Below are 23,818 nucleotides of genomic sequence, written 5' to 3'. Positions count from 1 at the left end.
CACTCTTTTCTGCCATCGCTGTGTGAGCAGGTAACCACCGGTCTGCTGATTTATCCCTCAGTGCCTCACCAGAGGGGAACAGAGGGTTAAACTACGGGTGCACATGGGTTCAAGCTTTCACAGCCCGAGAGATGACCGCCCAACCCCCTCAGAAAGTAGAGATTTACTCTGGGAACAGGCATGGAGGAGGCTCCAAACATACCCACGCTTTCCATGGTAACAGTGTGGGGTGTCTGTGCAAGCGCAGGACACTGGGCAGCTTTCAAACGCCGCAGAGCAGGCGCTGAATTGGTGATGACCTACATCCAAATGTAAGAACAAACTCTATGACAGAGGAATGTGTGGAGAGCCTGGAAGTGTCTCACGCAAACTGGCTGAAGGCCCTCGAAGTCAGGCGAAACGTTCCTGCAGGAATCTCCACACTGTCTAAAATGTGCTTTGAGTTAATTATAGAAAAGAAAACTGAAGTGAAATTTATTTCAAGTGGATTGCTTCTTTTCCAATCTGTTAGACTTATTCTTTATATAGTTCTTAATCAGGATTTTTTTTATCCCCTCAAAAATAAACTCCAAATAATTTCTCCAAATAAGAGACGCAGACTTCTATTTTTGCTTTATTTAACACAACTATGTTTTATATTTTATATTACAGTGGGGAAGTATTGTGACAATGATTGTTTGTGATTTCTCATTTGAGATTCTGGTACTTTGTCCATCATTTAAAAAAAAAAAAGTTTAATTCCTCCCACCATCTAAAAACATGTCAATTGGCAACTCTAAATTGTCCATAGGTGTGAGTGAGAGAGTGAATGGATGTGTGATATGTGGCCCTGCGACAGACTGGCGACCTGATAGGGTGCCCCCTGCCTTGTCCCACAAGTGGCCGGGATAGGCTCCAGCAGCCCCATGACCCTGAAAGGGACAAAACGGAAGAAGATTAATGACTGAATGAATGATTGACTGAATGAATGAATGAATGAATGAATGAATGAATGAATGAATGAATGAATGAATGAATGAACGAAACCATTTGAACAGAAAAATATTTGTATGCATCCAACAGTGACACAATATTTACATGTTCATGTTTGTGAAATGTAGAAAACAGGACATGGCCTCTTTAAGAGTGAGTGCATTGTTGTTTGGATATAAGAGACTTTATAATATGAAAATTCTGTACAGAAAAACATGAATTCACTGCATACTAACACTTTTTAGCACCCCCTACAGTTATGATTTTTGTGTCTAAACCCTGAATGGACACAAACTACCAATGAAACATTTTGATGTGGTACCATTTCAAAGATAACTAAAAAAAAAGTAGTTTCATTTGATTCACCAAGGATATTCATTTAGACACTGGTTTTGCATCATCATTTACATTGAAAGTTCAGTTTTGTAAAAAAAAAAAAAAACCCTTATGTCCCCCACCTGAAAATCAATTTTAGTCATCAATTTAATGATGGCCAATGTCTAACTTCTTTTAGGTTCCTGCCTGAAAGAGGTCTCCTGCATTTTTGAGCAAGTCCTTTTATTCTCAGAGGTAAATCTAAAACCCTCTTGTCAGATTGGGTTTCTAATCAGTCACATGGCTGGTCTTACTCGAAGCTCTGGAGGAAGAGGTCCTGGCTACTCAGGGCACTGAAAGCGGATTGCTGGAAGGCGGAGGAAAATGATGTAAAATCACCAGAGGCAACATTCGACCATGTCTTGAGGGGTGGGGGGAGCGAACCCGTTTCCCATGAATTGAAGTGGTCACTGCTCGAGGGATTTAGGGCAGGAGAGCAAAACTGGGGGCGAACAATCCCACTGTTGCTGTGGAGTCAACTGACACCACCGACACACAAAGAAGCGGGGTCAAAATGACTGAAAGGTTGGCTTGTGTTTCAGTTACATGTGAATTCCAGTCAGTCATTTTCTTGTTGCTTGTTACGCAGTAAAAATGTAATAAACTGTATGTTCTCAAGTCAATTCCTGTATTTTATTACTTTAATTCATTTTCAAACTACCTTACATGATTTGGCCTTATAGGTGACCTTTCAAACTGAGGTAATTGTAAAGCAGAATGTGTCAAATGCTTGTGTGAGACATTTTAGAGAATGGAAAGACAAAAAAGTAAACCAGCTGCAGAACATTGCTCTCTGCTGGAGACTGAGCGTAACTGTCAAACAAATGTGTGGCACAGTTTGAAAGTGCAACAAACCCCTTGCTTCACTTTTGAAAATGAAATAAATTGAGGCAGTTCACCAGAATAATTTTTATCTTAGAAAAACCTCTTCATTTTTTTTTGTTCTGAAATAAATGAGCCTTCAAATGTTGACCCTGATTGACACCATACCCCCACATTCTGTATCACCTTTTGACGCCAACCAGGAAGTAACAAATGTTGCAGATCATCATATAACCAGAAAGGAGCAATTTCTCAGAGATTCTTATGTCACAGAATAAATGTAAATTTTACCAGGTTTAGGTTAAGGGCCAAATAGTTACGTTTAAATTAAATCCTTATAAACCTCACTTACAATCAGTATGATGAGTAACAAACCACCTAGAAGTTACTACAGGGACTGACATGGCTTCAGATTCTTTCATTTCCAAACCCTCCTCATAACAAAAGCCATGGATTTTCTCTTGAATGATTATTTTCCAATACTCTTTTTTTTGTTTTTGTTTGGCACAAATAGGGGTGTGTGTCCTGCACCATATGACATCAGCTAAATTAAATAAAAAAAAAACAACCTTAGCAACTCTCCAGAAAAATCTAGATAAATCTTGACCTGGCTACAATTTAGTGATAGAAATGCATATAAGATTTGCACAAATTAAACTAAAAATGCTGTTCTTTTGTACTGTAGGAAATTCCATGCAAGAAGATTGAAGAAGAAGGTGCAAACTCCGTAAGAAAGGTCCTGGCTGGGATCAGAGCTTCTGCTGTCAGCTGACATGCCTCAGTGTCTCACTGCAGTCCAGCTCTCGCATGGAGATGTGGGAAAGTGCTGCAAGCGGTTAAAGCTCAGCATTCCCATCATGAGCTCAGCTTGAACCCTGTTTGATAAAAGCTGTATGAAATTTCAGATACTCTTTTGTTTGAAAACATTTACAGTCTGGGAACTGAAAAAGATGTGTGTTCAGTGAGATCAGGGTTTGCATTTCTGTAATTGAGGTAGATCCCCTGGTTGCAACTCTGTTTTTACAATAAAGCGATTGAAGGGAGGATTACCAGTCCACCTTTTGACCTGGATGACCAAATCTGATGGATCTAGACAGAAACATATTTACATAATTATTTCTGAATCTTCATGGTTCTTTAGCATTTGTGTGGCAAAAATATGTTTTACCAAAAAAAAAGGTTTTTGTGCTTTCCTGCAACTTCTATGAAATGTGTATAGTCTAAATTTGTAAAACAAGTAATCTTCCACCTTCATTTACCCTTTGACATTGATTGATGCGAAAACCAGTGTTGCCAGATAGAGTCACAGTATTCCAACCCAAAAGTCATCTAAAAACCACCAGACCTCACAAAAACCAACCAAGCATTCATTGATGAGTAATTACTTAGCCTGAAAGAGAGTGCATTTCCAGTATAAATATTTAAAAATCGGTATTTTCCAAATACCGATTGTGTTTCATATGTCACATCTGCATTCTTCTTACTGCAGGTTCTTGATATTGGATCAAGAATTCACAATGGTTCTGTGGGACTCCCAAAGAACACCAAGGTGAATGCTACAGGCAGCCCACAACTTAGACACAGCATGCACAGGAAGTGCAAGCAATGAAGCAATGCAATAAAGTCCATATTCTGGGCAAAAATCTCCCTGATTTTAGCATAAAAGTCCTTCCTGTCTTCATTTAGTTTTAGAGGTTTCTCAGTCTCAGTGAAGGTGTGTTGGCATTGATCATCTATCAATTACTACTTCATATTTTGATAGAAAGTCTAACATTTTTATGATATTACACACAGGTAATTGCAAAATTACATCATACCTAAAATTGTATCTGTTTATAGTCAAATTAAGTCTGTTAACTTAATTTAGCATTTACTTGAATGTAAAAACATTTGCAGATTTTTATTTTCATAAATGGAAATAAATTCAGGCATCAAAGGGTTAAGAGTTAGGCACAATCAGACCCAACAAAGAGTCCAGTGTTGAGCAGCTCAGATAAATGTGTTGCTTCATTCTTCATTCAAAATAATGAAACAAGCTTTGTTGAATTTATTAATTGAGGCTCGATCCAGCCCAGACAAAAACTGGATAAAAGAATCTTGCATGAGAGACTGTAGCCTAAATGTGGTTAATGGAGGGATCCAGTACTGAGGTGTTGTAACATCTAAACTGTTATGTTTCAAGATCAATGATCCCCTCATCAAAAAGTGGTATATTTAAGTGCACTACAAGTATATTTATACTAAAAGTGGGGCAGTGCACTTAAAGTGTACTTTTTACACTAAATTCAATCTATACATTGTAGACTTAGAATGTTGAAATTTAGTCTGAAGAAGTATTCAGTTAGTATCTTTCCTACTTCTGTATAGTACATTTGATATACTTGTACTTATACTCAAGTATACTTAATAAAATAAACTTAAAGTGTTCAAGTTTTTGTTAAGGGTCTGCTAATTCTTTATCAAAGTTTTACACAATTTGTCATCAATTGAATTTCCTTGCATTGTAATGCGACTTTACCATTACTTTAGGGATTGGGGCGATATTACAAATAACCCTTAAATTGGTGGAGGGGCGTTACAGTTCCCTGCATCCTTTTTGTTTTGGTTGTTAAAATAAGAGTGTTGTCATTCAATAGTGAAAAATGCAAAAAGAAATATGAAAATATTGACAAAACTTCCCAGTCACCTCTTAAGAGCACATTTTTATACAAAAATCTAAAAAATGAGCAAAGGTAGACATGGCACCTGACATTTCAATCCCATATACTAACAGTGGCAGTGTAACTGATTAACTTGTAAATAAGAATTCCTGTTGAGAGAATATATAGCAAAGTGGTTGGCAGCCCCCTCCCACTAACCTACCCCCTCTGGAATCTGATATGGGAGACTCTCAGCCTCAGTCCAGCTGGCTCTCCCAGCTCTGTTCTTCAAATCGTGCAGACGAGCGCTGTGTTCAAAAAAATGGACGTGTTTGACGTTCCAGCCAACCGACAGAAAGGATGGTACCTTTCTCTGATGGCGCCCAACACAAAGGGACCCACATTCGCTTGGCTAGACCCGTCAAGACTTTACTGTAACCCCCAGGTACGCTCAGGGAAAACAGAGATTTCTAGAAAGCTGGTGACACCAACTGATTATATGATCAAAAGTTTGCCCTTTTGGGTGCTTGTTTGTTCTCTGCCCAGGCTCTTGCAGACTGTGTGAAAGACCTCCTTAGTCCATTTGACAGCGACACCATTGACCTGGTTGCTGCGATTGATGCAATGGGATTTATTCTTGGTGAGAAAGTTGAGTTCACAGCAATCATTTCAAATGAATCGTACACAAAGAGGCTGCAGCTGAGCTGCAGCATAGATTAAGAAATCTGACCCCTTAGGTTAGGGCTCTAAATTTAGATGTCACACCACCAAACTTGTCTTTTTTTCTTTGTGAACATCAACGTTTCTTTAAAGAGACTTTGCTCTGTGGGTGGATGGCTGTTTTTCAGGGGCGTCTGTTGCCAGCACTCTTGGAAAAGGCTTCCTGGCTATTCGTAAAGCGGGTCATCTATGTGTGGCCACCCAGAGCCAGAACTACACAGACTACACAGGCAGAGAAAAGACCATGGAAGTTAGAGTGGATGTACTAAAGCCAGGTTATTCTTTCTTTTTTACTTACGTATTAATCGTTTTTTTTGTTCCAAAGGAGGAAGAATGACTGGAATGCCAGAGCGAAAAGGAATAGATTACACTGCTGTGTTGGTGTTTAAACAGATGATTGGTGTTTGTGTTTCTAAAGCTATACACCTCGATCAATAAGACAAAAAGCAGAACAAAAATTAAGGTAAATAATTCTTGTATAAAAAAAGAGATTTGTCAAACAGAGTTTAATAAATAAAACATTGAAAAACTGCCCACCACACTTCCGTTGAGTTTTCAAAGGTCCTTTCAAAATAAGATGTTGAAACTAACAGACTGATCAAGTATTCTTCCACAAAAAATGGATAAATATTTTACTAAGTAGTTTAAATAGCTCACAAAATACTTTTTCGTCACATGATCCTTTTCTTTTCATGTGACAAAGCACCATCTAGTGAGAGCTGAGCAAAATTGCAGCCAGTTTTGTTTCATTTGTTTATATAGTTTTTTTCCAGGCAAGATGGATTAAGATCAATGTTCATATTTATAAAAGGCAAGACCTTTTGAGAAAGGTGTAGAAAAAGAAACTGACATTAAGCATTAGCAATAAGACAAGAAGGCAGCATTTGTCTTTGAAGTGATCATTCGGATACCTTTTAAAAAGATGTTTTGGAAGGAAAAAGCAAAATAAGTGGACTAGTCAGAAATCATAACTTCGGGAGGAAGTTATGACTAGGATGCCTTTAAACCTATTTACGACTTAACAAGTAGAATATTTGACCTTATTATTGAGGGTTAATGATGCTGGACAAAAGGTTAAAAGGTTTTCAGTATTGACTTGCTCCCGACTGTCAGATCTGCAGGACTGAAAATCCTGGATGTAAGCTTCCCATCACTTCCCATCTTATGATTTGAAGACCTGGTCTGGCTACTGTGTCCCGCTGCAGGTGTGAGGGTTTTGTTGGTGGATCAGTGGATAGAGACTGGAGGTACCATGAAAGCTGCCATCCAGCTGGTGGAGAGGCTGGGAGCCACAGTTGTAGGCAAGTAAACATGGCTGTGGAGGTAAACTCAGCAGCTCTGAGCGTTGACACGCCGCCTTTCCCGTCCCCTGCAGGCGTGGCAGCAGTCGCCATCGAAAACACGGAAGGAGGACATTGGATCAAGGAAAACTACAAGTTCTCCCACTGCATTCCTGAAGAGCTGCAGGGCCAAATCGACCAGAAATATCTGAACTCCTTCAAAAGCTTTGACCAGTAGAGCCTCAATTTCTGGCCTCTAGTTGACTCAAATGGACACAGAGTTGGTTAGCACAAAAATATTAGATAAAATGAACTCTAATTAGAATAAGTAAAGTTTGAATGTTTTTAATAACTACCAGTTTGTTACAATTCACTTTTTTCTCCTCTTGGACAAAAGAAATATATTTCAGAGGCAGTAAATGGTAAACATTAACATCCTCAAACACATTGACAAACAGAATATTCAGTCTGGCTTGATTGCATATAAAAGGTTTAGGAACAAAGTGTCTCAGTTTGAGTCTTTACATAAATATGAACACTAAAAAAAAGACTACTTATTGTTTTCTTGTATTTTCATGCTACCTGTAGAAATATTTGGGTTAAAATACTGCCACCGTTACCTCCCTAAAAGAAAAACTTTCAGAATACATATGAAGAAAAATACTGACTATAAAACACAATAAAACGATTCAAGCTAAGCTCTCAGCAAAGGAAGTACCTAGAGTCATTTTTCTGAATCTTAGTTGTCACTATTATGTGTAGCTGCTTTGTTCTGCTGTGACACAACAAATCAAATCTACACCCTTCCTATGAAGGAAATACTCCCAAAGCCAGGAAAAAGTGACTTCAAATATGCCCGGCAGCCTTTTCTGCCCACAAAAATCTTCCCCTCTGAGCTGGACAGCAGCCACAGTCATCCCAGCTGGAGAAAAAAAGGCCTAATTTTTCAGTCTCCTCACATTCCAGCAGACATCCTCACTGACAGCAGTTGGGCTGTTTCTTTTTGGAGGAAGCGGACAGATTGCTTGATGTGCTGTTGATTCCTGAGAGATGAGAAGCTGCGTGTTAAACCACCGGTATGCGACCAAATAGGTTGGCTTTGTTTTGGATACTTACGGACAACGTCTCCAATTTGTCTAGATCCACTTTTCTCCAACTCAGCGAGGACATTCGTCTCAAAGGCCAGAGAGGCGAGCCGGAAGAAAAACTCCCTCACGTTTTCCCCTGAAAAAAGAGGCAGCGTTACAGCTCTGGCAAGGAGAGTAAAGACTGCATGTACTCAGTTTAAATGTACTTCCAGAGTAAATATTGCAGAATTTTATTTCCCCATTTTTTAATTATGGTATTTTTCTTCTTTAAAATAAACAAAAAGTCCAATAATCAATCCAAATTTTTATGCAATCAAACACTACAATCCCTTTACACATCAGACAAAAGCCCAATAATGAAGCAATCAACTTAATTTTCATTTGATTAAAGCCCAAATTTTACATTTGTTTCATAAAGAAAATTAAATAAAAATAACCACTTCCATTCCTGGCCAGCAGAGGGTGCCACATCCTTGTGAGCACCCCTACCGTCAGTATCTCATTAATAATCTGGGCAAAAGTTAAAAATAACAGAGACGGGTGGTGCATACAAATACTTTCTTGCACATAACTTAGCTTTTTTTTCCTGTCATGCAGTTTTTGAAATGAAGCAACTCACCTGTCAGTGATGAAACTGCCCAGTACTCTGCATGGATCTCCTTTGCAAGTCTGAGGGCATCTTGTTCGATTAGAGAATACTGAGCTGGAGACTGTGTGGAAATAAAAAAAATAAAAAACAACTCAAATTGCATCAAACAAACAAAAACATTTCCACACAGGAACATAGCTTACAAAACCCCAGGTTTTTGGGACAAAATTTAGCAGCAAAATTCTTATGATGCAGCAGACAACGTGTAGATGCTAAGCAATTGCCATCCATCCATTCATTAGCAGTCTGTCGTAGGACCACACACTCAAACACACCAAGGGACATTTTAGAGAAATCAATTTTCCTATGAAGCATGTTTTTGGACTGTGGAATGAAGCTGGAGTGCCTGGAGAAAAACCCAGGGCTCATCCAGGATTTAAATTATGGCCTTCGTGCTGAGAGGCGAGGATGCTAACCACTACACCACCATGCAGCCCTGTTAAAAAGCTGTATTGTTTCATCACAAGTGAACATCATTTGTTTTAAAGAAGACTTTAACGTTTAGTTTCCATATTTATCTTTGTAATTCTACATTTTAATGTTAACAGGACAGATAAGTCTTTAAAAAAAAGCCTGCCTGTTTTAAGACTGGAGCGTTGTAATAGGAACTGAGCAGAAAAAACCATGCAATAATGAAATTATCTCCTTTTTTGAGGAACAGAAAGAAATCAAATACAGATTGAGTAATGTTTATGCAAAATGGAGGCATTCCTAATGTCCTCTATTGCTTCAAGTCAGAGCTAACCATGTATCTTAATATCTTTAAGGCAACAAACTGATTAAAACCAGGACCTACAATGACATTCAAATGCAGCCCTTTGACAGGAGCTACATCACAGATAGAAAATGGGATAGAAATGTGCATGAAGATTTGTATCTGCAGTAACCAAGCTGAAATGTTTTGGGGTCCGGTGAAGGAGGGGAAACATTCCTGAGGTCTGACCCCGGACACAGCCTCTGTGCTGCTGGCACCACTCCAATAAAAGCAGCAGGAACAGCCTGCACAGACGTCCACTCTACACAGCAGAGGACGTACGCTCAAGTCCTTCTTTGTGCCGACGAGGAACAGCTGAACACTGGTGGGGTCATTTTCTTTCAAGGCGTCTTCAAGCCACTGTCTGCAGTCAGGGAAACCAGTGGTTAAATAAAGAAATTTTGAAAAAGTGACAACAACCTCAGCATCAAGCTTACCTTGAATGGTCCAGAGAGGCAATGTCGTTAAGATCAAACACGATCACTACAACTGTGGGAAGAAAAATATGGTTTGAAGAAGTTATGCAGATTTTTGTCAGCCATGGAAATCTCCTACCATACCCTGAGCTCCTCTGTAGTAGGTAGAAGCGATGCACTTGAACCTCTCCTGACCCGCGGTGTCCCACCTGCAAAGCACAGAGAGGACAGTGAGCGACCAACACCACGCCGGCTTTGTTCTGTTTGTTTAGACGAGATGTCCGAGGAGACGTACAGCTGCAGGCTGAAAGGAACACCCAGCACCTCGAAGCGCTCCATCTCAAAGTCCACACCGATTGTTGCCTTGTAGTTCTTATCGAAAGCATCCTTGCAGAACCTAAAAGGAGACCAGACCCTGACTGACCCACACTGATCACGTGTTTACCCCAAGAAATGCCATAAAACCAAATAAACCACTAGTTTAATTAAAACTACTGTATAAATCGTGCATTTAATGTAGACTTTATTACATATTTCACCTTTTTAATTTGGCTAATTTTTGAAATGTTCATAGCGCTAAGAAAGTTTTTATGGATGGATCTAGATGACTGTACATGTACTCGTTTCTGTGTTTTTTTAAAGTGTACTTCAAGCTACCTATTTCCCGAACTCCTCATCATAAATGATCCGTGTCTTGGTTTACCTATTAATCAGGCAAGTTTTCCCCACGGCCAGATCTCCAACCACGATGACCTTTGAGATTTTAAATCTGCTGGCAAAGATTTTACAGGAAAAAATAAAAATAAGTAAGAGTCAAGTTCCCGAAAATTCATAAGTCAGAGTTGTGCACTCACCCGACAGTGCCGGTGCGCTGCTCCTGGCACGCAGTTTTGACCTTGTTGTTGAAATCACCTGTGATGTGGACAGCTGCTTCCTGTCTGAAGGGCTACAGAGACACATCCACTTGGAGCTGCTGGTAAAGTGTGTTTGGAACCAGCAGGCGGAGCGGATTGGGTCTTACCTGAGGAAGATGAGCGATGATTCGGTCCCGACGGACCGGAGGAAGAACACTCATGCCGGATACTCTGATAGACATGGAGCCTAGAGGAAAACAGTTGCTCACCCTGCAGTCAGGAGACTTCTGTGAAAGAATATAAACACAAATGAGACCCGAAAATCAACGTTCCTGCTTGTAATAATCTGCTAAAAACAGTTTCCAGCTATTTATACAGGACTTTTTTAGGCAGAAATATTCAAATTCACACCATGTTAAGCTTTTACAATGAATCTTCAGAGTAAATATTCTTAGAAATTAACTTTTTTGTATGTGGAACAAAAAGAAACACCATCATAAATGTCTATTTGAAGATAGTTCATTGTTAGAAACACTAACAAGGAATTCTCTGGGGAATTCCTTACGCTTGTTGTTGCATCGCAATGTGTCAAAAAGAAGCTAAAAATGTAAAAAAGATGATCATTTTATGAACAAATGCCTTAGAAAACCATCACAGTTTGGGTCCTGGGAGACAAACGATGAGTTTAAACTACAGTACAGACCAAAAGTCTGGACACACCTTCTCATTCAAAGAGTTTTCTTTATTTTCATGACTATGAAAATTGTAGATTCACACTGAAGGCATCAAAACTGTGAATTAACACATGTGGAATTATATACGTAACAAAAAAGTTTGAAACAACTGAAAATATGTCATATTGTAGGTTCTTCAAAGTAGCCACATTTTGTTTTGATTACTGCTTTGCACACTTTGGCATTCTCTTGATGAGCTCTAGAGGTGAAATGTTTTTCACTTCACAGGTGTGTCCTGTCAGCTTTAATAAGTGTGATTTCTTGCCTTATAAATGGGGTCGGGACCATCAGTTGTGTTGTGCAGAAGTCAGGTGGATACACAGCTGATAATCCAACTGAATAGGCTGTTAGAATTTGTATTAAGGCAAGTAAAGAAGCAGCTAAGTACAGAAAAACAAGTGGCCATCAATACTTTAAGAAGTGAAGGTCAGTCAGTCAGTCCCAAAAATTGGGAAAACTTTGAAAGTGTCCTCAAGTGCAGACACAAAAACCATCGAGCACTACAAAGAAACTGGCTCACATGTGGACCGCACCAGGAAAGGAAGACCAATAGTCACCTCTGCTGCAAGTTCATCCGAGTCCCCAGCCTCAGAAATGGCAGGTTGTGAATCAGGCTTTTATGCTAGAATATCTGCTAGGAAACCACTGCTAAAGAAAGGCAACAAGTAGAAGAGTTGTTTGGGCTAAAGAAAAACAAGGAAAGTGGAAATCTGTGCTTTGGTCTGATGAGTCCAAATTTGAGATTTTTGGTTCCAACCACCGTGTCTCAGTGCGACGCAGAAAAGGTGAACGGATGGACTCTACATGCCTGCTTCCCACAGTGAAGCATGGAGGAGGAGGTGTGATGGTGTGGGGGTGTTTTGCTGGTGAACTGTTGGGGATTTATTCCAAATTGATACTGAACCAGCATGGCTACCACGGCGTCTTGCAGCGGCATTCTATTCCTCCGGTTTGTGTTTAGTTGGACCATCATTTATTTTACAACAGGGCAATGATCCCAAACACACCTCCAGGCTGTGGAAGGGCTATTTGACCAAGAATGAGAGTGATGGGGTGCTGCGCCAGGTGACCTGGCCTCCACAGTCACCGGACCTGGACCCAATCGAGATGGTTTGGGGTGAGCTGGACCGCAAAGTGAAGGCAAAAGGGCCAGCAAGTGCTAAGCATCTCTGGGAACTCCTTCAAGACTGTTGGAAGACCATTTTGAACATTTTGTTGGGGGAATGGGGGCTTCATTTATCAAAACATTGCTTTTTTTATTTTATTTTTTTAGAAAATCTCAAATTTGATCCTGTTTGTAGTGGACATCAGTTGTTTTGTTTTTTTAGTGTTAAGTAATTGATCATAGGAAACCATGGTTGCTGATTACACAGGAAGTGAACATGACCAGTTTAATAAAAAAAACAACAACTGACAACTCGAAAAAAATATGTCCAAGGTGCTATAAAGGGTTTATAAACTAATTTCTGTCAAATTCATTACAAATGCCAAATTTGGTTTGGATCCAAAATGCGTTTTGCATATCATTTCAAAGTAAAAGTCTAAAAAAACACAATCATTTAAGATTGTTTATAGATTGGGATTGTCTTGTCAATTTCTTAATATAAATTCTATGTAAAAACTGCCAATTATTATTATTGTTATTTGAGCTATTAGAAAAAAAGAGAACTCGTCAAAATAAAAGCTGCACTTCATATTCTGGCTCATATAAAAAGCTGATCTAAATACTTTGATCATAAATACATAAACTCACACAGACACAAACAATGCACGTTATAATCCAGCACATTATTAAACACAGTCAATCAGCTGTAAAGCGCTGATCCCTTTACTATCCGGAGTAATCCTATTGTTCATCAAAGCTGCCGCTAAAAACTACGCTATTTTGCTGCTGTCGTTCACAATTTTAACGATAACTACCAACCCACAAACCCGACAACCTTTATCTGTTTTGACCATCAAAGCGCCGTTTACCTCAGACAAAAAAAAAAAAAACGCTCCTCGAGGTGAGCAGGGAAACTTTAACGCAATGTATGTTTTCGTCAAAGTGATGTTACCTAGAAACCCGGTGGTCTCCTCCCCTCTTCTTCCCTTCTTTTGCTTCAAGTCTTCTTCAAAAACACGGCTCTTGGGACAATCTAAAACGAGTGACTGTAAACGTCTTCTTGGTGCTGGAGAAGATCCCAGGAAGTTGAGGAGCAGCGGACTCGTACCACAGCAGCTGCTGACTCAGATCCCTGGATTCATTCTTTCCTTTTCACATTTTTTCCTGCTAGGCCCCCTGCTGGACGAAAATGTAACCGCCGCCCATCTAACACTCAGGATTTCAAGGTGGTGTTTCCTCACCGTTCATGGCCAATTTTTAAAGTTTTTACAGTTATAAATATTTTTCCTAGTCTAGAGATATCATTTAAATCATTAGTAAATATAAAAAAAGTTAAGACTTTTTTTCTATGCATTAAAACACCATCCGCTATCCAAGGCTGTCCACAGATGTGCCTGAGCGTTAATCGGCTTAGCATGTCTAGAAGCCAGTTAATTCAAAAGGGTTAATCAATCAACCTATTCTATATCCTTTTGATACATCATTTAAAATGCATAAACGAAAACTCTTTGAATATGAGAGCCTCAACTTCATTTGAAATATAGTTTTTTCAAAAATCCGAATTTTCCTAACTTAAAATTCCATAAATAGAATTTTGAAGTGGTCTGCAGACAAACAAGTCTTTGCTTGAAAAACACACGTCTGAGTTTGTAGAAGAAGGAAAATATAATAAAATACTGTCCATAAAAAACCCAAACAAACAAACAAAAATGACAGGCCTGTTTTAATAACATTGTAAAGAATAAAATAGCATTCAAGTGGGTGCATGATCTTTCCAGTGTAAACTTTGACTGTTATGCTACAATGTGATGCTGCATCAAATGTCACAGAGGTGACACTTGAGGACACCTCCTCAAGTGTCACCTCTCCATTCAAAGAACTTCAAACACCAACCATTTTATTTCCAAAAACATTTGAAATACCTTTAGAAAAAAATATATATTTGGTACACATTTTGCATGTAAATGTCAAATTGTGCAAAACATTTAATGGTTTCTTGAGTAACATAATTAATATGTCGACATGGAGAATAACATTTAGGAGCACAATACTAGCACATGGTCTCTTCCATTATTTACTGAAATTAGTTTACTAATTATAATTGTTGTCAAAAATATTTTTCAAACTTTTAACACCATTTATTGTGTACCTTTATGTTATATATCAAGAAACTTTCAGAACACATCAACTTTTTACTTTTAATGTCTAAAATTAAACAGACTCTTAAAACTCTGGTTATTTCTTCCACTCAATTCTTAGGTTAATCATGATAGGATGTATTTTTGGGTTAACTTCTGGAGCAATAAAAATATTTGATTCATAGTGGTTTCATTTTAACCCAATTTAAGTTTGTTTTTTCCTGAGTTACAACCTATAGATGAAAGTGTTTTTCTTTTTTTTTGTTGATCTTGTTTTACTTTGGAGTTGGGTTAAAAACAATAAAACTTGGGTTGTTTTTGACTGTGTAGTTTTTACTGTGCAACAAAACAAAAAGCAATAGCCGTTGGAAAGTTTAAATAATATCTCTTTGCTTACAGAATCAATCAATCAATGACCCAAAACAGGGAGTTCCAAAAAGTCACTTTAATACAGAAAACATATTTGCTACTAAACATCACTGCAAAGTACAACTATTCACACATTGTTTCTAGTTTGAGAAGGCACAGCGGTTAAAGGCGCTTAAGTGCAGATCGGACTTATGTCTCCTTAGACTTTCCTGGCCTTGGCTGAAATACATAAAAAATCCCACCTTTTTGTATGTTTTTCACTACCACAAAACCCACCATCGACTAATAATATCTAGATTGGGAATGCTCTCTTGAAGGTCTAACTTACAATATGCTACGCTTTCAATTGCTCAGAAGAAGTGAAAAAAACAGTCCTAATTATAATTAACAGAAGAACACAAAACTGTGTTCCGTTTTTGTGATAGTATGCAATCATCAGATATCTGAGAACTAAAGATTGTGCTACTGGCTGCTCATTTCAAATGTTAAATCCTGACAAGCAGCAGTTAGATGGCAGGAAGATCCAGCTTCAGCTCAACGAGTGTTCAAAACACAGATTTAACAAGAACCACATCTCAAATGATGTTGCTGTTGACACATGTTTCTGTCAGTCTAGTAATCTCTTCAGCTACAGACAAGAGCTTCATCAAGACAAAGAGATGCTGTCCTAAAGACAGAAAATCTGACTTCAGGGTCAGAGATTTCAACCAAAAACCGGTCATGGTTTAACAAAAACCCTTTAAAAAAGTTCATTCATCTTCTTTACCGTTTATTCTCTTTCGGGGTCACGGGGTTGCCGGAGCCTATCCCGGCCACTTGGGCGTAGGCAGGGGATGCCCTGGACTGGTCGCCAGTCTGTCACAGGGTAGAATATTTAAAAAAGACCTCTTCACTCACTACAGATAATGACCACACGATGCATATAAAGGTTGTCAAAAGATTGACAACAGGTTGGCAAAAAAGCTTGCAATAGCAAGAAGTGGAATTTCCTTTACAAAATTGAACAACATTGAAGTTCTATACTATACACAAACACAATAAAACAAGGAGGACATCACAAATGATCAGCCTCAATCACGAAGCTAACTGGCAACAAGACACAAACCAAGATCACTCACAAATGACAAGAAAGACATCTAAACTACACCTAATTTTTTTAGGTTTTTAGATTTATTTCCTTATCATATTTACAAAACTTGCCAGTAGATTTTTCATGCTAAAAAAATTAACAGCTACTGGATGTAATTCCAACTTTTGGAGATTGGAAAACACAACCTGGCAAGATTGAATGGAGAATAGCTCATAGCAACTGGTCTGAGGAGCAAAATATGGAAAGCCGGACATTCGGAAAAATTTGCAATTAACAACCGGAAAAATCTGGCGTGCTGGTGGACTACTGTTGAATGTAAGGTTGTTTGGAATTTAAGAGATAATGTTTTAGTTTTCCATCAGTAAATGCTCCAGGTTAAAATCACTACAGAAACTTTAGCAGGAAATTCCAACGACAGAGATCCCAACTCAGAGTACACTAGAAAATCACTAAAATCCCCAAAAAGCTGTTCCAAATCCTGCATACCAAAGGTGTGGAGAAGATATTCAAAAAAATCCCAAAAAAGCCATAAATGAAGCACAAAAAAATGCTTAAACAACTTATCAACAAAAATGATAGATATCAAATAAATATATAACAAGACATACAAATCTGTTAGTGGTCACATAGAAACTTTTTCCGTTTTACTGAGTTAGCAGGAATGTTGTGAATTGTATCATCTAAGTCACACCAATAAACTCACAAGTTGTTTTCAGGCTGTGGAAAACAAAAGAACAAATACTTGAAAAATGTTTTAGCTTTGCCCAAAATTGATGATTTAGTTAAAATGACCTTGTATTAAGATATTTATGATGGAATTTCTTAATGAAAGCAGCACCTGAAACAGGCTACATGTTGTTTGGCCACTTGTGTTTTTAGACGTTTGTTCTTTAGCAGTGAGACACAACAGAGACATGTGGTCAAAAGGCATGATGTCGGTTTTCATTTAAAACTGACAAAAAATGTAAACTACCACCTTAAATAGATACAAAAAAAGAGTGAACCACTTTTCTCAGTCAATCACTGAGAAATTTCTTGGAGTTGTTCCTGTGTACACCGTTTTGTCCCGCAAAGTGTGTTTTCCGTGGGAAGAAGTCAGCGCGAAGCAAACGGTAGAAATAAATAAGAATCATGATATTCATCACCATGATGGAGGTTAAAAAGTATCCGCTGTGCTCCAAGCTGGAGTAGTTGCTGGTGAGGTACCAGGTGAGGTAGAACTGAGCACTCAGGCGAAAGGTGACATAGGTGATGAGGTTGACAAACTTGTTGACGTAGTACAGGGAAGAGTCCTGAGCACTCGCCAGCTTCAGCATCAGCCTCAAGTGCAGGGTTATGCTGTTCACCTCCACGAAGAGGGCGATCACGGCCCCCGCGATGAACAGGTGAGTGTAGAGGGTGTACAAGAAACACCATATTACCTGAAGTCAAAGTACACAAACAGCTGAGATAAATGAAATGTACTTACTGACGTCTTACTTTTGCTTATATATTATTGCACTTTCTCTTGTTTTTTTGTTTTTTTTTACCATCAACTGATATTTTGCTTTGTGTCAAAAAAGTTGGTCAAAAAAGTGAAATATTACTATTAATTCTGTGTTCAGTTAAGTTTTTGTTTGTGTTTAGAAAACCTTTTAGACATATTCAGTTCACATTATTTACAGACTTGCACATTCATTATTGCTAATGTGTCTGTCTTATGATGTCACACACACATTTTAGAATAGACGATGCTCAGATCTTTGTACAGACTACATTGGCTTGCTGTTATTTTGGTTTCCTCAGGTACCTGAAGAAATGAAAATAATCAAAAGAGAGTTAGAGCTGTACATTTCTGATATGTCTATGAAGACTCTCATTCATCCAGGTAGGTTCCATCATAGTAGTAGGTTTAAAGGTTGTCATCTGGACTAGGTTTTTTAAGTTGAAGACGTTTCACCTCTTATCCAAAAGGCTTCGTCAATTCTGAAATAGCTGGTAAAAGAGCTGGTTCATATGTGCTCATGGGGGAGGAGTGAGACCTGAAACTGGATAGCATTGTCTACTTAGACTACATGGTTTTGACCATACTACTATGATTTCTGCTAGGAAAAAAATAACACATAAAGTTGCTTAAACCATGAAGACATACAATTTATTTGAGATGGGGGCCTACATTTTCTTCATATAGCTCCGGTGTCCACCGGCTGGCTGGCGTAGCGAGCCAGCTCACCAAGTGCCCACTTAAGCCAGTGTGGACAAACACAGGTGGGGTCACCACATAAACTGCGGACAAACCCATTTGGGGCCCAGATTTTTTGCTCACTTTCAACTTTTATGGGACCCACTTGGCCTTGCTGGCTGGGAATATACAAACACACATGATGCTTGATGCACGTTCAAGAACGCAGATTTAGTCCATGGTGATCACACTGGATAAGCAGTACTACTGTTTACTAGCACTTGTCTGCCACCTACAATTGGAAGCGGTTTGGCCAAAATGTTGAAGCAATGCAAATCTTGCAATTTGGGACGACAGTTCACTTCAATGGTACCATCCTTGCAATGGCGGGTATGGATGACCATCATGTCAGGAGAGTGGCCAGGAGTTACCTTTATTTGAAAAACAAACGCTGACGTTGTCAAGGTTTTTGCCATGTCTGGGTTCACCTGATAAACCAGCTAAGCCCTGAGTTTGAGGAGTTTCACCGCGTCACTATCAAGTCTGATTCTCTTCTCTTCTGATTCAACTTTGACCAATCAAGTCTGATTGGTCAAAGTTGGACCTGGTTTAGCGTTCAATGGCCACATGCCTTGTATGTAGGGCCCAAAAACAGTCATAAAACAGGAGTGAAACCCGTGTTTACATTGAATTTTCTTGGTAAGCCGCTTCTTGAACGCGTGTTGCTGAGGGCAGTGTGAACGTGGCTGTAGGAGAACTCGAACGTGCAAAAAATAAATAAAAAACTTACCACTGCATGGTGGAGTAAGAACTCCCATGATCCCTTTGCGTGTCCTGTCAGGATAATATCAGCTGCATCTTGCACAAAGTATCCTGAAGAAATAAAATATAGTGTGACAAATTTGTTTGGATTTTTATTAGATGTAAAAAAAAAGAGTTTTAAAGACTTTATGGAGATGCTGTGCGACTGAGATTCCACCAGGTTTGATCTGTTTCCTCAAACAGCAAACAGTAGATTAAAACCACACATTATCAGGTGTCCATAGATGAAAAATTCCTATGTTCAAATTACTTATTCAACTGTAATGTTTATTTAAATGGAAGACAGGTGAAGTTTTCGTTTTCATCGATAAGCTTTGCACAGATAATTGCTGCTTGCATTATACAGTGAGAACCATCAGCCAGCCCCCATAACGCCAGTCATGTTCTTGCCCTGCAGGCAACAGTACAAATCTACACACACCTGATTAGCATGTTGCATCTGAATTGAGATTGCGTCGTGTACAGGTTTTTCAGCTTTTGGCTGCACCTGACGGTTTGATGGAAACACCTCCCAAACCTGATTTAGCTGCAGCTAAAACGTGGCTTGAATCTCATCTCATCAAACAAACGAATAGAAAAGAAAAAACAAAACAAACAAAAACAACAAAAAAACATGAAAATACAACCTGAGGATTTTAGGGTTATCCGAGAGGAAATGAAATCTGTGATTGTTAAACTAATCTGACAGCAGAGTAAGACACCTCTCTGCTGCAGACTAAATAGTTTTTCAGCAGTCCTTAAACTGTACCAGCCTGATTCAGCAGGGGCTATTCTACTGACTAAGAGTTCTTTTGTGCCACAGGATGACTGGCACGCTGAGGCAAGCGAAAGGCACTGTCACTCGTTGCGTTAAGGCACCATACACAACCTCCAGTCTCAGACCTTGGCCCACTAGGTGTTTGTAATATGTTGGGGCATATTTTCCATAATTTGTGTTGTCATGGTCATACAGAAGTTACTAATATTAAAAAAAAAATCACAAAACACAACCAGACAACTGCGGCTTCACAGGATTGCTTTTGGTGGCTTAAGAATCAGGTGAGAGGGGGAAGTTGCAACCGAAAAAGTGGCAGCACCACACCTTTGGAATAAAGGAGGAGGATGATTCACATTTACTAAGCTTCTTAATGCATTATTTTTAATGTAAACAAGGGTTGCTCATGCAGTAATGTCTAAACTCCAAAAAATGTTACTTTTCAAAGGAATTTCCCTTTTTTAGCCTATTGAGTTTTTTTTTTTTACAAAGATTAAAAACAAATTCAGTTTTTTTTTAAACAAGTAGCTTACTGATTTATCAAGGAACAATGACATTATCATGCATTCAAGAAATTCAGTTGTGTTATCTTTAGCAGAACTGGTGTGTGTTTTACTGACCTGTGGAGATGCAAACCAGCAGGTAGGACAGGGGTGTGTTGTACGAGCGGATGTTGCTCAACAGCTCCGGGGAAACTACAAAACTGGAAAGATATATATGACACACTGATGCATCTTTTCTCTAAGAGAAAATCCAAGTCTGAGAGATGTTATGGGACATACAACATTAACTTTGACTGTTTTTCACTCCCTTGGTGATCTAAAATTGTCAAGTTTATCTTGAATTTGTCAACTTCACACTCATTTTTGCAGCACATTCATCTTGCCCTTTTCCTCATAAATTAAAAAAAATATGCTTTGATATATTAGGCACAAAGCAAATTTTTGATCCTCCGGTGATATCTAAAATATCTGTAATTATGTTATATTGTGTGTGTTATATAAATATTGGATGTGTTTTATCTCTGTACACAAATGTGTTTATTCTGGACTTTCCTTTCAGTTATGATGCATGGCTTTGGCTTAAAGGTTGCTCAAAAATCATCACATTTTTCAATTTAATTTCTTTATTTCTTTTCATTTCCACAGGACAAACAAAAGATCTTGCGCAATGTTTTTTTTTTAACAAGGAAAATCAGAAAATCAAAAAGAAAACCAGTTTTTTTTGCCCCTTTTACATTTTATGGATTAGTCAAACAGGTTTGGGAGTCAAATAAAGTAAGATAAACATATACAAAGGAAACTCAGAGAAGGGCTTCAGTCTTGATAAGAATCACAAATTCGGATTCTTAGGTGGATGAATGACTTTCTAGCGCATCTTTTGCTTTGGTTTCATTTTATACCATATGGATGTGTGTGATGCAGTGAAGTGTTTCCTGCAAATTGTTGTCTTTTTGACTGACTGAGATATGCATATTATTTGTGAAGTCTGCTGGTTGCAACATGCTTTTCTTTCATCTTTTAAGCGCTTTATGCATGCAATAGTTGACTTTTTTCTTAGATAAAATCATATAAACTCAAAGCCCTTCAAATTCCTTCCCACGTGTTTTGTGAGTCACCTTGCTGATGGAAAAAAAAAATCACGCTGAACAGAAAAAAACGTTTTTTTTAAACAGACGATTTAAAAAAATATAACAGTTTTGATCAACATAAGTGTAATTGTTGTGTTAATATTTTCTGTCTATAGTGTCTAGGCAGTACTGTCTACTTTTCAGCATGTGCTTATTGTTGACAGGTTAATCACAGGTGTGATGCATGAAGCGGCATTCTTGATTGTGTAAATTTGCTTCCTTCACACTGGTTAATCGCTCTGGTGTATATGTCAACTGCAGCAGAGTGGATGTGAGGTTACAATCAAGCTCAAAAGTGTTTCACAGCCCTGTTTTTCACATTCAAAGGTGAGTCATGAGCTTGGTCCCGCCCTAGCAAAAAACCAAAGCAAAAAAAAAAAACTGTTTCTCAAGATGCTTTCACAAGCAGCTGTCAGGTTTTTCCTGTTGACGTGTCTGAAATCTGTATCTAGAATGCTGGCTCAGGGCAGGAGGGGTGGAGTGTGGTTGGATATGAATATGGACATTTTCTCTTCATACACGTGAGGCACACATTTCTGTTTGGATAGAAGCATTTGTCTCCCCACTCAAGAATGCCATTGTGTCCCACGTCTTTTTGCCCAGTCTAAACATGAACCTCTTGTCCTGCCACAGGCTGTCACTGCTTCACACACACACTCCCTACTACACATCATGTGGACTGTGAATAGACAATGCTCTACAAGGAGCAGATAGAAGGGTAAATGTTTCTCTGGAATGAGACCTACCAGGTCAGGGCCCAGGCTGCAGTCAGGACGGAGTGCACCATGGAGACAGAGAGATTCTTCCACTTCCATGAGCGAAAGGCATCCTGCCTCACCACCTTGGGCACGGGCAGATTTTGTAGCAGCCAATGGGTCAGCCTGAACACAAGAGAGAATGCCAGGACTGACAGGCCTGGGTGACTCTTTATCAGGGGAATCAGAGCCTCCATCCTTGCTTGGCCACCCCTGCTGTCTCCTGAAGCTTCTTCCTCCTGATCAAATGCCTATATCAGCCTCCCCTCAGCCCAGTGATGGACGGATGCAAGTGTTGTCCAGAAAAGAGGTTTACAGAAAGAGGAGGTGCTGATGCAGCTGAAGAAGGAAATCCTCGGTTTTTTTACTTCTTTAAATCAGTGCAGATCATAGGTCTCGTGGATGCTGCCGGCCCTCTCTGCGTTCCGGTGGCTTCAGTCTGAAAAGGACGTCCAGATGAGCGCTCATTCCATCGCGGCAGTGCTGTGCTCACGCAGCGCCTCGTATCGCGACGCTCTCCGCCTGTTCGCAGAGCCGCTGGGGGAGAGGTGGAAAGGCAGCGGGGTGGGCGGGGCCGCCGTTGCTCCCTGCGAAATACAGAAACAAGGAGGAACGCTCAAACTGCTGTGACCAGATTACGAAACATTCAAAATCCCAGGCGGCTCAATTTGGATTTTTGGAGGACCCTTTTTGAAAATGAAAACACCAAACAGAAGCCGCTTGTTTACATCCGAGTCCACAGCTGCGCGCAAAATCCTGTGCGTAAAAGCGCATCCACCATCCACCAATGACTGAGCCACTTCACTGACATCACTACAACATTTAGCCAAAGAATAAATGAAGAGAACAGCATTTATAGCTGCACAGGTAAGCACAAGAAAATTCAGGAAAACATCTCCCCCAAAAAGTAGATTTGGGGCATTTGAACACTAAACCGTTTGTGGCAGACATGCACCTTTAAAAAAAAAAAAACACTGTACATACCACGTGGCAACGACAACAACGTTGTTTCCTAAATATATAAAAGGGAAGCAGATTTATTAAATAGATTAAATAAATAAATATTTCATTTTATTAATAAAAGAATCACCAAATGAGTCCTCTGTCATCTGCATGAATAAATTTTATTTTTTGAAAGAAACATAAAAAAGCTACAAAATTAACTTCTGTGAATTTGATGATGTTCGGAAGACAGTGTTGATAAATGGGTTCATAAAGTTGTCGAATATTCACAAAATCTCATTTTATACAGCTGTGTTTTTTCTGCTTTTGTTCTTGTCTTGTGCTCTATTTTCTGATTTTATGTTCTTGATAAGGATTACATTTTACATTTAAATTTCCTTGTTTCAGATGAAAGAAACAGCTGAAAAACCTGTTTACGTTTATTTCTTTGATTACTTCATATTAATGTATTGTATTTATTCGTGCTCAAATGTTAGTTTCAAAATGTCGCTTGCACTTTTATTAAGATGTAACTAAAGTAAATATTGATTTATTTGAATTTGACATGCATTAATACTGTGTAGTATTTTTGCATATTAAAACTTAATTCAGTCTAATCTTAATCTACAGGGCTAAAATAAAGTATAACAAATATAATAAAACAATTCTAAAAATTATTTGAAAAATGTAAACAATCACTAAAACCTACCACCAGGTGGCAGCAAAACCTCAACCTTAATTATGAACAG

At 38.8% G+C, this 23,818-nt stretch overlaps 3 protein-coding genes across 4 annotated transcripts; 1 reads left to right on the top strand and 2 right to left on the bottom strand.

Annotated features, from left to right (window-relative positions):
• The first annotated feature begins 5,038 nt into the window (after positions 1-5,038).
• zgc:174895 lies at positions 5,039-7,518 on the top strand. The gene is made up of 5 exons (XM_004075570.5): positions 5,039-5,253; positions 5,355-5,448; positions 5,657-5,803; positions 6,734-6,829; positions 6,904-7,518. Exons 1-5 carry the CDS (start codon positions 5,131-5,133, stop codon positions 7,044-7,046), a joined length of 603 nt encoding a protein of 200 aa, XP_004075618.1. The 5' UTR covers positions 5,039-5,130; the 3' UTR covers positions 7,047-7,518.
• On the bottom strand, positions 7,138-13,557 carry rab34a (RAB34, member RAS oncogene family a). Of its 2 annotated transcripts, none has more exons than XM_011482380.4 (11): positions 13,361-13,557; positions 10,737-10,856; positions 10,570-10,661; positions 10,419-10,484; positions 10,011-10,112; positions 9,860-9,924; positions 9,737-9,788; positions 9,582-9,663; positions 8,516-8,606; positions 7,925-8,032; positions 7,138-7,851 (listed from the first exon to the last, which is right to left on the bottom strand). In XM_011482380.4, the coding sequence occupies exons 2-11, from the start codon at positions 10,809-10,811 to the stop codon at positions 7,784-7,786; spliced, it is 801 nt and encodes a 266-aa protein (XP_011480682.1). In that variant the 5' UTR covers positions 10,812-10,856; positions 13,361-13,557; the 3' UTR covers positions 7,138-7,783. The 2 variants fall into 2 exon arrangements, with proteins under 2 accessions (XP_011480682.1, XP_004075365.2); XM_004075317.5 differs by having other exon boundaries at positions 10,419-10,487; positions 13,361-13,552.
• Positions 13,558-14,976: 1,419 nt separating this feature from the next.
• Positions 14,977-23,029, bottom strand: tlcd1 (TLC domain containing 1). Its single transcript, XM_004075571.5, has 4 exons — positions 22,119-23,029; positions 20,363-20,445; positions 18,957-19,039; positions 14,977-17,426 (listed from the first exon to the last, which is right to left on the bottom strand). The coding sequence occupies exons 1-4, from the start codon at positions 22,322-22,324 to the stop codon at positions 17,022-17,024; spliced, it is 777 nt and encodes a 258-aa protein (XP_004075619.1). The 5' UTR covers positions 22,325-23,029; the 3' UTR covers positions 14,977-17,021.
• Between the last annotated feature and the right edge of the window lie 789 nt (positions 23,030-23,818).

Source organism: Oryzias latipes, chromosome 13, assembly GCF_053564925.1.
Source record: "Oryzias latipes strain Hd-rR chromosome 13, Olatipes_Hd-rR_3.1".
In the NCBI taxonomy this organism is placed as follows: domain Eukaryota; kingdom Metazoa; phylum Chordata; class Actinopteri; order Beloniformes; family Adrianichthyidae; genus Oryzias; species Oryzias latipes.
The sequence above is the reverse complement of the archived record's forward strand: the minus strand, read 5'-3'. Positions and strand labels throughout refer to the sequence as shown.